The sequence below is a fragment of the Leucoraja erinacea genome, chromosome 7 (assembly GCF_028641065.1).
Source record: "Leucoraja erinacea ecotype New England chromosome 7, Leri_hhj_1, whole genome shotgun sequence".
Taxonomy (NCBI): domain Eukaryota; kingdom Metazoa; phylum Chordata; class Chondrichthyes; order Rajiformes; family Rajidae; genus Leucoraja; species Leucoraja erinaceus.
In genome coordinates this window covers 52,695,054-52,710,082 of record NC_073383.1, presented here as the reverse complement: position 1 = coordinate 52,710,082, position 15,029 = coordinate 52,695,054, and the positions used below count along the sequence as shown (strand labels likewise).

General features: G+C 39.2%; 1 protein-coding gene across 1 annotated transcript in view; it reads left to right on the top strand.

Moving 5' to 3' along the window:
• Positions 1–15,029, top strand: part of LOC129699148 (inactive dipeptidyl peptidase 10-like) — a 657,345-nt gene that overhangs the window by 496,050 nt on the left and 146,266 nt on the right. Inside the window, exons 6-7 of the mRNA XM_055638816.1 lie at positions 3,226–3,278; positions 8,623–8,704. Of these exons, the coding sequence (XP_055494791.1) occupies positions 3,226–3,278; positions 8,623–8,704 (135 nt within the window). The remainder of the gene's footprint in view (positions 1–3,225; positions 3,279–8,622; positions 8,705–15,029) is intronic.

Genomic DNA, 15,029 nt, shown 5'->3' with positions numbered 1-15,029 from the left:
ACTAATGAATGAATAATAAATTTGTGTGAGCAGTGGTAACTATTTGATTCTATTTGATGTTAGCATGATTCATCTGAATATCCTATCTATAATATTGTGGCTAAACCTAAACAGAAGTATTGATGGAATTTTAAAGTCAGAGTAAGAATCAAGTAATATTATTTCAACTGCAACAAACGAATATCAACTTCTTAAAATTATGCTTTTGTAGATTGCATAGGGAAAATGGAAATGGTTATGAATGCACAATAAAGTAGTAGGTATTTGTAAAGAAAAAAAATCACAAGTTTCATGTTTTGGGAACATGTAACTCTGCTCTCTAGTTACGAAACCATATTTTAAATTGTAAATAAAAATAAATGGTTAATGAGAGAATACTTTGCACAGGAAATAGTGGTGCAGATAGCAAGGTTTCAATTTTCACCATATTTTCAAAAGATGTAATCAAATATTAAACATTTAAATTGCATGTGGCAGATTTTCACTAGGGCACAGTTCTTTCCTTCTTGTGGCATTTGAATCAATGCTTAGGATGAAACCATATGAGATACTTGCCCTTATTGGCTGACAGGTTAAATATAAGAATAGAAAATTATGATAGAAATTATGAAAAGAATGTAAAGCTACACAGGTGGAGTAGAGTTCTGGTGGTTAAGCGGCTGATACAGTACAAGCCATGCTGTCTGGATGAGGAGATGTTGTCTAGATTGGAATTATATATTTTTGGAATAAAGAGAGCCAAGGAAAAATCTATTAATCATTTAAAATCATAAGAGAGTGAAGAAGGAAGTTCAACTTTCCGCGGCAGAAAGATCATTAATGGTCAATGGTTCTTTATTATCAGATGTCCAGTGAATTTTTTTTTTTTGCATACAGATTAATAAGACTATTGCCATATATAACTGCAATCCCGATTAAGTGGAGAATGTATAGAACAGCCCACTGGGTCCATATGCAAAAGTCATCAGGTTTTGGTGCCTTTTTCAAAGTCCCCGCTGGCAGCTGCTGATAAAGGTCCATTGCAGCCATCACCTCCATCTGGATTGTCCTGCAGACCATTGTCCCTCTCCTCGAAGATAGACACAAAATGCTGGAGTTACTCAGCAGGACAGGCAGCATCTCTGGAGAGTAGGAATGGTTGAGACGTTTCTGGTCGAGACACTTCTTCAGCCTGATGGACAGAGCAGAGTGATTATCCCTCTCCTCGCCCGCCCACCCCTTGTGCCCCCGGCGGTGCATCCCGCAGCTGACCATAAGGCTGCGGAAAGTAAAACCCCTGGTTCTTTTAACCGCCCCTTTGTTCTAGCAACTGCTGCCGTCACCGACTCCCTGTACCCTCCTCTCCAGTTTCCGGTTCTTGGGGGTGATCAGGAGCCGGGCTCGGCAGCTTCCCACTCCAGGTGGGTTCCCTGTTCCACGATGGGAGAGCCAGACCTGTTGCTGGGGTTTGGCCTTGGCCTTTCGGGAGCTTCTGCTGCACAACCTATCAGAACTAGGAAATTTAAGGTTATGGTGGAAGTTTTATGGGAAAATAGAGGTTAAAATATTTTGATCCAAAGAGGTGTGTGGGCCTGGAACTCATTGAAAGAAGTGTTGGCAGAAATCCTCAACATGTTTTTAAAGCACCTAAATTATGACCTGAAATCTAGAATGATCCAGGGTTGTAGCATGTGGTATAATCCTGGATAGTTTGTTTATGGCTGACATGGATATGATTCCCCCTTTCTGTAATATTGGTGTGGATACCATTGTTTCAACCAAAGAAAAAAGTGTCATATTTACACACAGAAAGGTGAGATTATGAGAATGACTAATATAATATTACCATTATTGCATTGTATGCTGGGAACCAAAACTTGCAAAGATTTGAGGCTATAGAAAACATCCATTTGTGCTGTAAACTATTACTTTGTGAAGTATACATACTTTTTCCTTTGAAGTTTCAGTTGTATTCATTCCTTTCATTTAAAGGAGGTAGCATGTTGAACATTTTGTGAACATTTACATTGAAATTTTTATTGAAATTTGTGTTCTTGTTGGAATCCATATTATATTTCTATGCAACTTTAGGTGGCCTTATGGTGGCATAATGTCTGATTTTTCTATTCATATATAAGGTTCTGCAGTCACTTAAATGGTAATATTCATTTTTATACTATGCTAGGAAAGTGAAATATTTATAAGAACGGTGATCTCAAAATAATTCCTAAAGGGTAAAGTTCCCATTGGAGATAACTCTTTGTGCTTAATTACACTGCCTGCGAGAAGGCAGTAATATATTCATTCCTTTTACTCACGAGACTCTCATTATTCAGCGGAAGAGATGATTTCTTGAAATGTAAGATTTAAATACATTTAATGATTTATCAGTGATGTGCCAGCATCGACAGATCTGGGAATAGACTCAATGGGGCCAGGCAACTCGCCCAGTGCAACACATGCCATCATGCTGGATGGAGGCCAAGTCCATGTTGGGGATTGGGTTTCATTACTGTCTCTTTAGTGAGCTGAGGATGCCAACTAGATACCTGCTGCGCTTCACCAGCTGCAAGGTGGCCTGGAGGATGTCCTGGCTGGCAGGAAGGTAGTTCTGGGTTAGATTTGGGACAGGGACACATTGGTACGGATTGGCAGATGCTACTGGTTATCACTCCTACTGGTCCCATAAAAATGAGTGTTAACATACACTTTTGGCACTTCCATCCTTTTTCTCCTGCCTGACCCTGTTGAGTTACTCCAGCACTTTGTGTCTATCTTTGGTATAAACCAGCATTTGCAGTTCTTTATGTCTGCATTTTGTTTATACCCCCATGTTAGATTGTCAGCACATCACTGCTAGCTATTGTCCCATTTCTAGCAGGTGCAATGTTAATCTTCTCCTGTGTTTAGAACTGATACAAGGTTATTAGCAGTTGATTTATTATTTTCTCTTATTAATATCTAAAATTCCAATTAGGTAAGTATCAATTAAAATATAATTATTTCAAGACATTATGTAATAACCAATCCGAATTAAAACCAACCTAATGTTTCAGCTAATTGCGATTTTCACAACAATATTATCTTTGAGAATTAATTTAAAAATGTGAGAATCACTACATTTGATTCATTCTTTTACTGGATAACAAAATTGAAAAGGACAATGTTCATTAAAGTGTAGTTCTGTATAGAATAACCTCAGAAAGGCCCTTTCTTTGTATAACACTTTTTTTTTGTCTTTTGCAGGTCTTTCATTACTCCTATACTGCATCATATGCTATTTATGACATACATACCAGGTCAGTGAAACATCTCTGTGAAGCTATTTTGAAAAGTTTCAGGTTTAACCATATTTTCAAAAGATAAATATTAAACATTTAAATTGCACATGGCAGAAAGAAAAGGATAATAGGTAATGGGAGAATTTTTACTCAAAGATGGTGTGCATAAAATTTCACACAAGGCTTAGTTTTTTCCTTAATGTGGTGTTTAAATCAATGTTTTGGATGAAGCCGTATGAGATACTTGCCATTATTGGCTGAGGGATTAATTATACGAATAGGAAATTATGATAGAAATGATGGAAATATAAGGCCACATAGGTGGAGTAGAGTTCTAGTGGCTCCATGACTGGAAGAGTACAGACCATGCTAGCTGAATGAGGAATCCTAGATGAGGAGATGTTGTCTTGGCTGGAATAGTATATTTTGGAATAAAGAGCGTTAAGGGAGATTCCATAAGGCATTAGACACTATAAGGGAGTGAAAAGGGGAGATCGAATTTCCTCGGCAGAAAGGAACGTAACTTAGAAACATTAATCTAAGGAAATGGTGGAAGAATCAGGGGAAAATGGAGGTTAAAATATTTTCATCCGAAGAGATGTGTGGTGCTGGAACTTACTGAAAGAAGGGGTGGTGTTGGCATAAATCTTCATTTATATAAAACGCCAAAATTATAACCTGAAATGCAGTAGGATCTGGGGTTGTGGCATGTGGTATTATCCTAAATAGCTTGTTTTTGGCTGACAGGGATATTGTTCCCCTTTCAGGGCCATAAATTTCTGTAATTTTCTGATTCCACAATTGACTGGTTTTAAGACTTCCAATCTGACATTTTATTTCCCATTTCTGTTTACCATTTGCCTCTAATTCATTTGCTGTTCGTCATAATATTCTCTGCCAGTCGAGAATTCTTAAAGAGGGAGGACAGGAACCTTTAGGTTAGTTTATTACTTTGCAAGAAAAGAATGGTCAGTGGCAATTTATTGATCTTTTCCTGCTTCAAGTCACTAATAAAGCTTTGTAACGGAAGATTTAATGATTGGGTCATCTTGTTCAGTTTTTCTTTTCTGACGTATACTGTTGTAAATATGTCATGATATGATTTATGTTAAAATGGAAAAAGCCATTAATTCTGTATATTGACTATAAAATATCATATCAGTGGCATTTTGTGGTGGAGACTATTCTTTATTGCACATGAATATGGAAAAAATCTCTGAAAGTCATCTCTTGGATATTTATAGATGATTACAACAGAACTAAATTTAAGTTAGATTTAGCCTGACTCAAAACATAATGGGATGTGCTGACTCTTTGCAAGAAAAACACATATGCGTCCATACTAAAAGGATTAAAAAACAATTCTCAATGTGTATGGTTGCCTGAATTTCTTCTTGAACAGAGAAGATACTTACTGAAATCACTCATTTTGTGTTTGTTGTGCAAAAGTAAATCCTTCTCTTTCCAGAGATATCCTATTTAGAATCAATCAGTTTTACAAATTAGCCTCACAGTTGCGAATTCTTTATTGAAATTCTGAACTTAATAGTCAAGCAAAAAGCTGCTTTCCAGTGGAGAAATTGCAGAATCTCAGATTCTTGTACTGTCTTTCTAAAATATCTATGCATTTAAATCCACTCTGCTGACCTTGTCTTTGTCAGATGTATATTTACTTATTTCCTTGATGCTATATTTGTCAGTGTTCTTTATATACTTTTCATTGTGGCAGAGTGCTTGTACTCTTTTTATTTGTCATGTTGATAATAATTTTAACGTTATGACATGTGAACAGTAGTCAAGAGAAAATAACACAAAGTGGAGGGACTCAGCAATTCAGGGAGCAATTCTAGAGAATATGGACAGGTGACGTTTCAGGTCAAGACTCTGTTTGTTTACATCATGGAAATCATTATTCAGTTTCCTCACCTCTATTAGATGCAGGCCTTCTAGTTTATTAAAGTTTATTGAGAGGTGGCACAGCAGTACCATTGTTAACACAGAGCTAGATTCTGACAAGAAGCAGCTTCGATGTACCTGGGAGTTAACATCTGCTGAATGTAGATAGTAGAAAACCTTTGATGATTTTAACTGGAACTTTATTTAAAAACCTGCCTTTCTGAGCAGGGGCAAAATTTGAAGCTCTGCAATTGGTCATCAGAAGAGGTTAAGGATTCTCACTGAGCCAAGCAAGAGTTGTGCTATTTGCTCAAAGATGGTCTGCAACCCACTCTGACACATGGTATTCCAACACTCTTGGTTCTTCTTCTTAATCCCTCCAAGACTACCACTAGGGATATCCAAATAATTATCAAACTGCTGAACAGTCCTCCCATTAACTAGGGTATGATCCTGATCTTCCAAACTACCTCATTGCAGACCTTGGACTGGTACTCTGTAAAACTACTATAATGCTGTAACACTATATTCTGCACTCTGGTATTTTCCTCTTTGCGCTACCTACTAGACATGGTTGTACTCTTGATTAGTATGATTTACTTTAAAGAGATACAGCATGAAAACAGGCACATTTTGCTCACTTTGTCCATGCCGTACTTTGGCACTAGTTATACCACCTTCACACCCCTAAACACTGGCACAATTCACAGAGGCCAATTACCTTACAATCCAGCACGTCTTGTGAGATTGGGGAGGAAGCCAGAGCAGCCAGAAGAAGCCCATGCGGTCACAGGGAGAACATGCAAACACACAGACAATCGGGATCGAACCCGAGTCTCTGGTGCTGTGAGGCAGTGGCTCTACCAGCTGCACTACAGTGTCTCCCAGCTGCACCACTGTGTTGCCTAGCGCCGCCCGACTGGAAGCTTTTCACTGTATCTCGGTACATGTGACAATAATAAACCAATACTGAAAATAAGGTCAGAATTATTGAATAGTTGTGTGGTACAGGCTAATACTACTTTGTTCATCGGGACAAATAGTACAGAAGAAGCAGTATGATGACCTTACCAAAGATTCAGAGCACTGCAGGTGGTGCCTAAATAATCACTTGTGTTCCATGGAATACTCGTAGTGTTCATTAGCTTCAAGGGCATTCATTCCAATAACATCCACATAGCCAGTAATCAGAAACAAAGCTAAGGATGTACCTAAAAGCGGAAGTGTGAGGTAATCCAGTTTGAGTAGGTTATTTGAAAAATAAGAGAAATGTTAATGACATTTATCTGGTGTATTAGAACATCTCTTGGCAAAAAGTGAACATAGATTCAGTGACCTTAGGCACCTCATGGAGTCGTAGAGCCTATTATTTGATGACACAGCTACCAGAGTATTCACAGAACAAACTGTTTATTTTTTAAATTAAAATACATATAAACATAGGTGTGTTAGGGGTACTTGCAATATGCACATGCATGTCCACAGTTTAACATCTAAGAAGCCCAAGTATGATGAAAGAATCTAAACATGTATGCATAGCATGAAAGAAACATATTGTCTTTAACCATTGTTGCAGACAAAACAGCACCTAATTTATTCACCTAAATGACTGATATTAACTTTCATCAAACTTACCTATGTGTGGACTAGCCATACAGAAAAAGCATCAGCTCCAACACTGCCAATTGCATCATATAAAAATGACAATTATTTCAGCAGGATTTTTCTGTAGCTTCATTGAGCGTAAATAGTTGTTGACATATGGTCATAAGTAATAGGACCAGAATTGGGCCATTCGGCTCATCATCTACTCCGCCATTCAATCATGGCTGACCTATCTCTCTCTCCTAACCCCATTCACCTGCCTTCTCCCCATAATCTCTGACACCCATACTAATCAAGTCTGATTGATGTACATCAAATTCCTCGTATGTTGTAAAACATACTTGGTTAATAAAGTAAGTAGGAGTATGAGTATAGCAGTGTTTAGCATGTGCATTTCCAAGCCAGTTTTCTAATGTTTAATTTGAATGTATTTATGGACTTGTTCAGCCAAAGGGCATTTTTCCTTGCTGCATCTCACATTGAAATGGCTCTGCCACTAATTTTGTCGTGTTTACTGTTACATGGACTGGGAACGTGTATATTATTGCAACATTTTTTAAATTTGAGACAAACATAGAAAAATAGGTGCAGGAGTAGGCCATTCGGCCCTTCGAGCCTGCACCGCCATTCAATATGATCATGGCTGATCATCCAACTCGGTATCCTGTACCTGCCTTCTCTCCATACCCCCTGATCCCTTTAGCCACAAGGGCCACATCTAACTCCCTCTTAAATATAGCCAATGAACTGGCCTCAACTACATTCTATGGCAGGGAATTCCAGAGATTCACCACTCTCGGTGTGAAAAATGTTCTTCTCATCTCAATCCTAAAAGATTTCCCCTTTATCCTTAAACTGTGACCCCTTGTTCTGGAGACAAGGGATAAGATAGGTTTGTTGTGGTCTTAGCTGAGACAACACAGCTACAGCCAACTGATGGAGAAAATGTTACTCACCAGTAAAAGTGAATAAAAATACAAATGCCCTTTAGGTTCCGATTAAGTCTTTCTTCTCTTACCTTAAATCTAAACACTCTAGTTCTTAAATTCCCTACCTTAGGATAAAGACTTGGTGCATTCACATTGTGGTTTTATACACCTCACCACCCGTGTCCTACACAGCATGAGCCTGCCCGATCTCCCCCTATAGTTCAGGCCATTGAGTTCTGGAAGCATCCTTGTAAATCTTCTGAGTACTTTTTTCAACATAGGCATATTTACAGCCTTCCATTCTCTGCTTCTTCTTATGTCTGTCTAAATGCTTCTTAAACATTCCTGTCATATCTGCTTCCACCTTTCTCTTGCAGGTGTTCCGGGCTCTCTGAGGCAAAAACCTTTCCTCATAAATCTCCTTTCAAACGTTCACACTCTCACCTTAGAGCTGTGCCCTTTAGTATTTCACATTCCCACCCGGTGTGCACTGTCTACCCTATCTGTGTCTCTCATAATTCTTCATACTTTAATCATTTCACTCCTCAGTCTCTGACATTCCAGAGAAAATAATCTGAGTTTGTCTAATTGTTGCTCCATTTATCTGTATTTGCAACCTCCAGTTATAGCTCTGTAATAGCAACCACATCCTGGTGATCCTTTTCTGCGCCCTTTCCAAAGCCTCCACATCATTCCTGTAATACGGTAAATAGGACTGCATACAACATTCCAAATATCAAATTCTTACGCAAATTTAATTGTATTTTAATTGTATTGGCCTTATATTTTGGCATTTGTGCAGCAAATGCGGTTCCTATTGAGATCAACGATGTTTTCTTTCAAACAGTTTAATAATGAAGATGTTTACCACAATTTTAACCAACCCCTTTCTTAAAGCAATGCTAAACTTTCTAATTTTCTTCTTATTAAAGGGAAGTGAGAGAACTCAATCCTCCAGAGGTGGCGAATTCTGTGTTACAGCATGCAGCGTGGGGTAAAACAGGACAACAGCTTGTAAGTGCTACATTTGATTAATTGTGATTTTGTTTTGCTAGTTACTAATATCACTCATATAGCATTCCTATCAATGCATTAACTGCAGTACTGTTGCGATGTGTTGGGAATTTGGGAGACTCTTAAATAATAAAGAAAAACATAATGGAGAGACATTCTCCTCATCTAAAGAATCTGGAACACAATAAATGATAATGCAGTTTTCACCATTTGTTACAGCAGACTTGATATAATCATTATTCATTAAATGGTACAACATTTGGCCATTGTCAACTACATTGCTGGTTTAATTAATTAAATGCATAAGTAAATTGCAGGAAAAAAGATCTAACACTTCAAGAAGGCACAAGAGACAGAAGATGCTACAATCAGGAGCTGTGGGAGGAACATAACAGGTTAAGCAGCATCTGTGGTGGTAACTGCACAGCTAACGTTAAAGTACTATTCTGTACTCAGACCTGTCATTTGGCCTTGGTACAGTAAACACTCGTTCTACCGGATCCCTTTATAATGAATTTCAAGTATAGTAGATGGACCTGCCGACGTCATCCTGGCTTGCACTGACTCCCCAGCCCCAACTTTTGACACCACTGCCAGCTTGCAAGGTGCACCAGCTAGCCCTTCTTCACCCACCACACCGTCCGTTAATGCGGCAGTTGTTGCGGCTCACGTTGCAGTCCCTGGGGACAGCGCTTTCTTCAGGCCGCTGTCACCGACAGAACACGTTTGGTCACCGTGGGGTTCCCTCCACTCTCCCCAGCTGCTGCTTCTTTCTGTTGGCTACCACTTTGTCCACTCGGCCTAACCTCCCTCCACCGCCGCCTCCTCATCCCCCTTCCCCAGAGTCACCGACATTGGAAGGAGCGGGGAGTGGGCAAAGGGACGGTTGAGAGGGAAGGAAGCTCCACTGTGATCCAGCGATTCCTGGCAGGGGCTACAACATAATTCTCAACAACAGCCACATCAACCGGTGAAGAAGGGCTCGTTGGTGCAGACCAGTGCCATCAACGCCTAGTTATATGGTGAAATGACAGAAAATGCAGGAGTAACTCAACAGACTGAATAAATCTGAACAAGGATCCCAACATCACCTATCGGTTTTCTCCAGAATGCTGCCTGTGTCCTTTTGTGGATTAACCATCATCTGCAGTTCTTTGTTTCAACTGCATACAACGACAATAACTTTCTCAGTTATAGTGGACAATCGGCAATAACAGACATCATTCACCCCCCTCCCCTCGTTGTCCATAAATGTGAAATTTAGGTTATTGATTTATGGAAAGTTTGAGAGACTAATGGGCCTGATTTTTACAGCAGACCACACACACACACACACACACACACACACACACACACACACACACACACACACACACACACACACACACACACACACACACACACACACACACACACACACACACACACACACACACACACACACACACACACACACACACACACACACACACACACACACACACACACACACACACACCCCCCCCCCGTTTACCTTTTTTTCCCCCAATGAGCCAATGAAATTCACCAGTCAGCACCAGCTACAACCTATGAGAACCTCCAAGAACCTTCGACCTCCTGGCGGACCTCCTGGCGACCCATCTATGGCCTGAGAATTTTCGCTACTCTCCATGGCGGCTTCATTCTAGTCGCCACTAATATTTCAATATTCACGGCGACCATAATGAGGGCGCAACTAGTTCCCAGAATGTAGGAACTCCTCACGACCATGAAGGCGACTCCCCGGCAACCACCCACGAACATCTGGTGTGGGGACTGCATAGTCTCCTGCAGTCCCCTAAAATGTTGCCTAAGTGGGACAGGCCCATTAGTTTATCCTGAGCTACATCTCATGGCCAATTAGTGGCAAAAAATGAAAAATATACTATTCATAATAATTAATACTAATTAAATAGAATAGAAAATCTACATTGTATGGTTTGATAATATTTAGAGAGGACATTTTGTTGGAAATGTTAACTGGTGAAACAAAATTTATGAAATTGTACTCTATGAAACCTAGATCATAAATAGTCTTCAGACAATCATTGTTCTTTGAGGTGATCCCTCTCGAACTTACCTTTTTTTATGTCTATCCAGCTAGATTTATTACTACCAAATGAATTTGGACTGACAAATTAACATTAGATGATTTTATTTGCGTGATTGTTACATTGATGAGCAGAGTAATTATTCTGTAGCTTTTATGGGGCTTTCTCATGGGGCGACTTGACGCAAGAGTTAACCAGAATTGAACATCATGGGAACCTCGTACGATAACCGTACGGCATTCCTGGACCACCGTGGACCACCGTGGCGCTAATGGCAGGTACTCGTGTAACTTGTTGACTCGGGAGAAAATTCAAGCAAGCTTGAATTTCTCCAAGAGTGACTTGTACACTTGTGGTTGAACATTGAAACATTATATGAACGTAGTGGCCAGTGCGATATCCGTAATAACTCTTGCGTTTACCGTGGGAATTCCTGCGAACGCCTGAAGTGTGATAAAGCTTTTAACTCAGCAGTTTGATTGTCAGTGCTTGTTTACCTCATTGTTAAATAAATATATTTTTTACTATCAGATTGATGTCTGCAATTCTTCATTAACACATCACTACAAGATGAATGTCTCTAATGTTATAATCCCTCTCATGCTGAAACACAAAATAGTTGAAGGGAGGTGATATAATCACATTTTCATTCTTTTTCATTTTTGAGTGTTCAGGTCCCTCAATTGCTGATCTATTTAAACGTTTCAAAGTTTCACTTCTCAGTTGATAATAAAATAAGACAATCATCACGGTCAATGTGAGACAAATTCTTTATTACTTTTTGACAATATAAAAAGACGACTTCTTGCACATATTGAGAGAAGGTGCATCACACCAAACAACATTTGTCTAAAAAAGGGCTTCGCAAACATGAAAATCAACAAATGAGGCACGCTAGATTTTTTAAAATGGATTCTATTCATTAACCTCCACAACAAGCCTAAACTCAGGCAATAAAAGGGACAATGCAATGTGCTAAATGGCAGGTTTTGCGGACGATCATCTTATAGGAAGCACTTTTCAGAGGACTACACTTTAAAGTGAAACAAAGAGAAGTAAGCAGGATTACAACGGGACATTATTATCAGCTTATTTTCTATGCATGTCTGCTAACATGCAGTAGTGTTCCTGTGGTCGGCTACCCATCAATAGAGCTGTCCTGCCACGGCACACTCCCCAATTGTGAATTGTAGTAAGCGCAGAGATGGCCTCTTTGCTCTTTCCCACTGTATGTGCCCGAGTTACCTTTGAAACGCTGCAGTGGGACCATTTCCGCCTTGGATGCACCACTCCTCCATGTACCTAGTATTTATAGTGTGTGAAAAAAAAGTTACATCATTTGTGCCACGTGATAATTAACAGTTCACAATGTTCATTCAAGATTTAACGGGAAAGCTCGGGAGGTGGACAAGTCACTCGCACAAATAACAGAAATGCCGAGTACCCGTGGGAACTCTTTATCTACCCCCCGTTATATCGTGTGATATCGCGCTAGACCACGACCACTTCACTCTGGTTACATCTTGCGTCAAGTCGCCCCGTGAGAAAGCCCCATTAGACAAATTCAGTTAAATCTTCAGTAAATGTAATCATTCAGGTGTAACAGAGGTAATTGTTTGCCTTTTATTAAAATTGTTAGTTGGCTGAAGGTATCTCTTGTAATGAATGTTACATTTCAGTACATGGTTTTGAAGCTGTTCACAAACTTTTTTAGGATCAAAGATGACCGATGAGAGGCGCAGTTCATGTGGAAAATACGTCAATTTTGACAGATGACAATTTTGAAAGTTGACAGAAATACAGTATCAGAGATAAAGGCTACAGGGAGGGAGATGGAGAGGAGAGGGAGAGAGAGAGAGGGATATATATATATATATATTGCTCTGCTATTTTTCCCATCGACTGACGTGTTTTTTTTCTTTACTTCTTCCATAGAAGAGAAATGGCAGAGAATTTAATCTGCTCTTTGAAACAAATACATTAATCGCAAATCTTTATTTGATTACTTCAGCAAGTACAAGCTTATTATTTTAATTCGATCCTGTTCAAGTTAATCCTGCGCGACTTATCTTTTTATTAGTTTTACTAGCATATGCTGTTCATATTCAAAAGATTTAGCTGCCATTTATTTAAGTAAAAACTGAAGCTGTTAATTTTGTTCCTGAGAGGATAAAACTATAAGAAATTAAGTGAGGCCGTACAACTAGAGAGCCTGGTGTTTCCATGGAAACCATTTTAGATTTTGAAGACGGACTTCCAGAGCAGGTTGTGTGCAAGCAACCATTATTGTTTTGGAATCAATAACCTGCAATATTTTCATTTCCACCAACATAACAGTGAGTGTCACTGAACCAAAGCTGAAACTCCATTTGACATCATACTCTTACACAAGGATTACAGGCAAACATTAAGAAGCACGATCATGAAAACTGAATCAAACAATGATTTAATGGCTGAAAACACCACAGTACACACATCAAGGAGATCTTTAAATGTTGAGGATCTAAAGCTTTAAAAGAGTGCTGGAAGTTGCTGATCAATATATCATCCCTGCCTGAGCATATGATACAGTCTTGTCCATGTTCGTACGATCAATCAGACATGATCAATCATGAAATATTGTATCCACTTCAACACACCCCACACTAATGAGTGTCCAGTAGTGGATTACAGGCTTTATACACTATAATAACCAACGTTATGTTGCTCCCACACTAACTGGCCTCCCCAGTGATGGAATCTACACCATATCCCAGGTATTACATATTGCAATAATTGACATCCTGTCAGATTTAGATCACTCTGTTTCCTCCCATGGGTCAAAGACTGCAACTCAGAGAGTCTAAATGTTTTGTCACACTCATACCAACAAGTATCTCCAGTTGCAAATTTCTGACTGCAATATAGTTACTCACAGCATTTAAACATTGAGATTTTAAACGCAACACAGGGAATATGAAGCTCAGCATCACTTTAAAGTTTTCTGCATCTCATAGTTTCAAGCTGATTAACATCTCATTAAGCATTGCACAACTGTTTTAACATATTCCGTGGTCAATATTGTGGTGAATGCTTAAGGCCCTATGGTTTGAATGCGCCTCCCCTTCCTCAAGCATGAACCACTAAATTAAATAATGACTGCAAAATCGTCATTAAACGTATTCTGTCAAAGGCTTACGTTGGTCTGTCTGTCGTGCTTCAATCACCTCAGAATCTTTAAGTACAAATAGCTGGCCTTTATTTAATCAAAGGAAAATGGAAGGGAGAATCTCTGATGAGAAAATCTCCCTTGAGTATCAGATGAGAATCAGTGTATTCTGACAAAGAAATGAATCCCTTTGAAACCTTTCCTATTTAGCTACCTGTCTAAGTGCCTTTTAAATGTTGTCATTGTACCAGCCTTAATTACTTCCTCAGGTTCCTATAAAATGTTTCCCCTGTCACCTTAAATCTATGCCCTCATGTTCTTGATCCCCTACCGTGTGAAAAAGAATCCTTGTCTATTCCCCTCATGATTTTCTGCACCTCAAACTCACCCCAAAGAATAGAGTCCTAACTTACCCTATCTCTCCTTAAGGCTCAGGTTCTCGAGTTCTCGCAACATCCTCATATATCTCCTCGACACTCTTTCCAGCTTTATGGCATCTTTCCATTTAAAGGGTGACCAAAGCTGAACACAATGCTCCAAGTGCAGCCTCACCAACTTCTTGGACAATTGTAAGATAATATCTCAACTGCCCTGCACTCAATAACCTTCTTTAAAAAGCTCAATCAATCTCCCATGCACAAAATCATGCTGGCTCTTTCTAAATGACTGCCGTGTTTCCAAATGCATGCATATCTTATCCCTCAGAATCCTCTCCAGTAATTTTCTAACCTCAAATGTTAGGCTCACCAATCTATAGTTGCCAGATTTTTCTTTGAATGGAGGCACATCATTAACTCCAGTCTTCTGGCTTCTAGTGAAGCTAGCAAAGAATTGCCCTCTTAAAATGTTTATCATGTACTGGATCCTAATTCGTTTAGAGCACACACTTGCTGTTACAGATGTAAATGGTGCAAGATGACCTACATATTAGAATAAATGCGTTTCCACTTTTGAGTAAAACCAAGTGTTTGCAAATGGCAGCAAGGTATATTTTTTAAATGATTATATATTCCTGAGAGATTATTAAACTAGCTAATGGAATGATTAGCCAAGAGAGCTGGAAATTAGGTCAGATGTCAATCAACTAGGAAGTTCTTCAATTTTTATC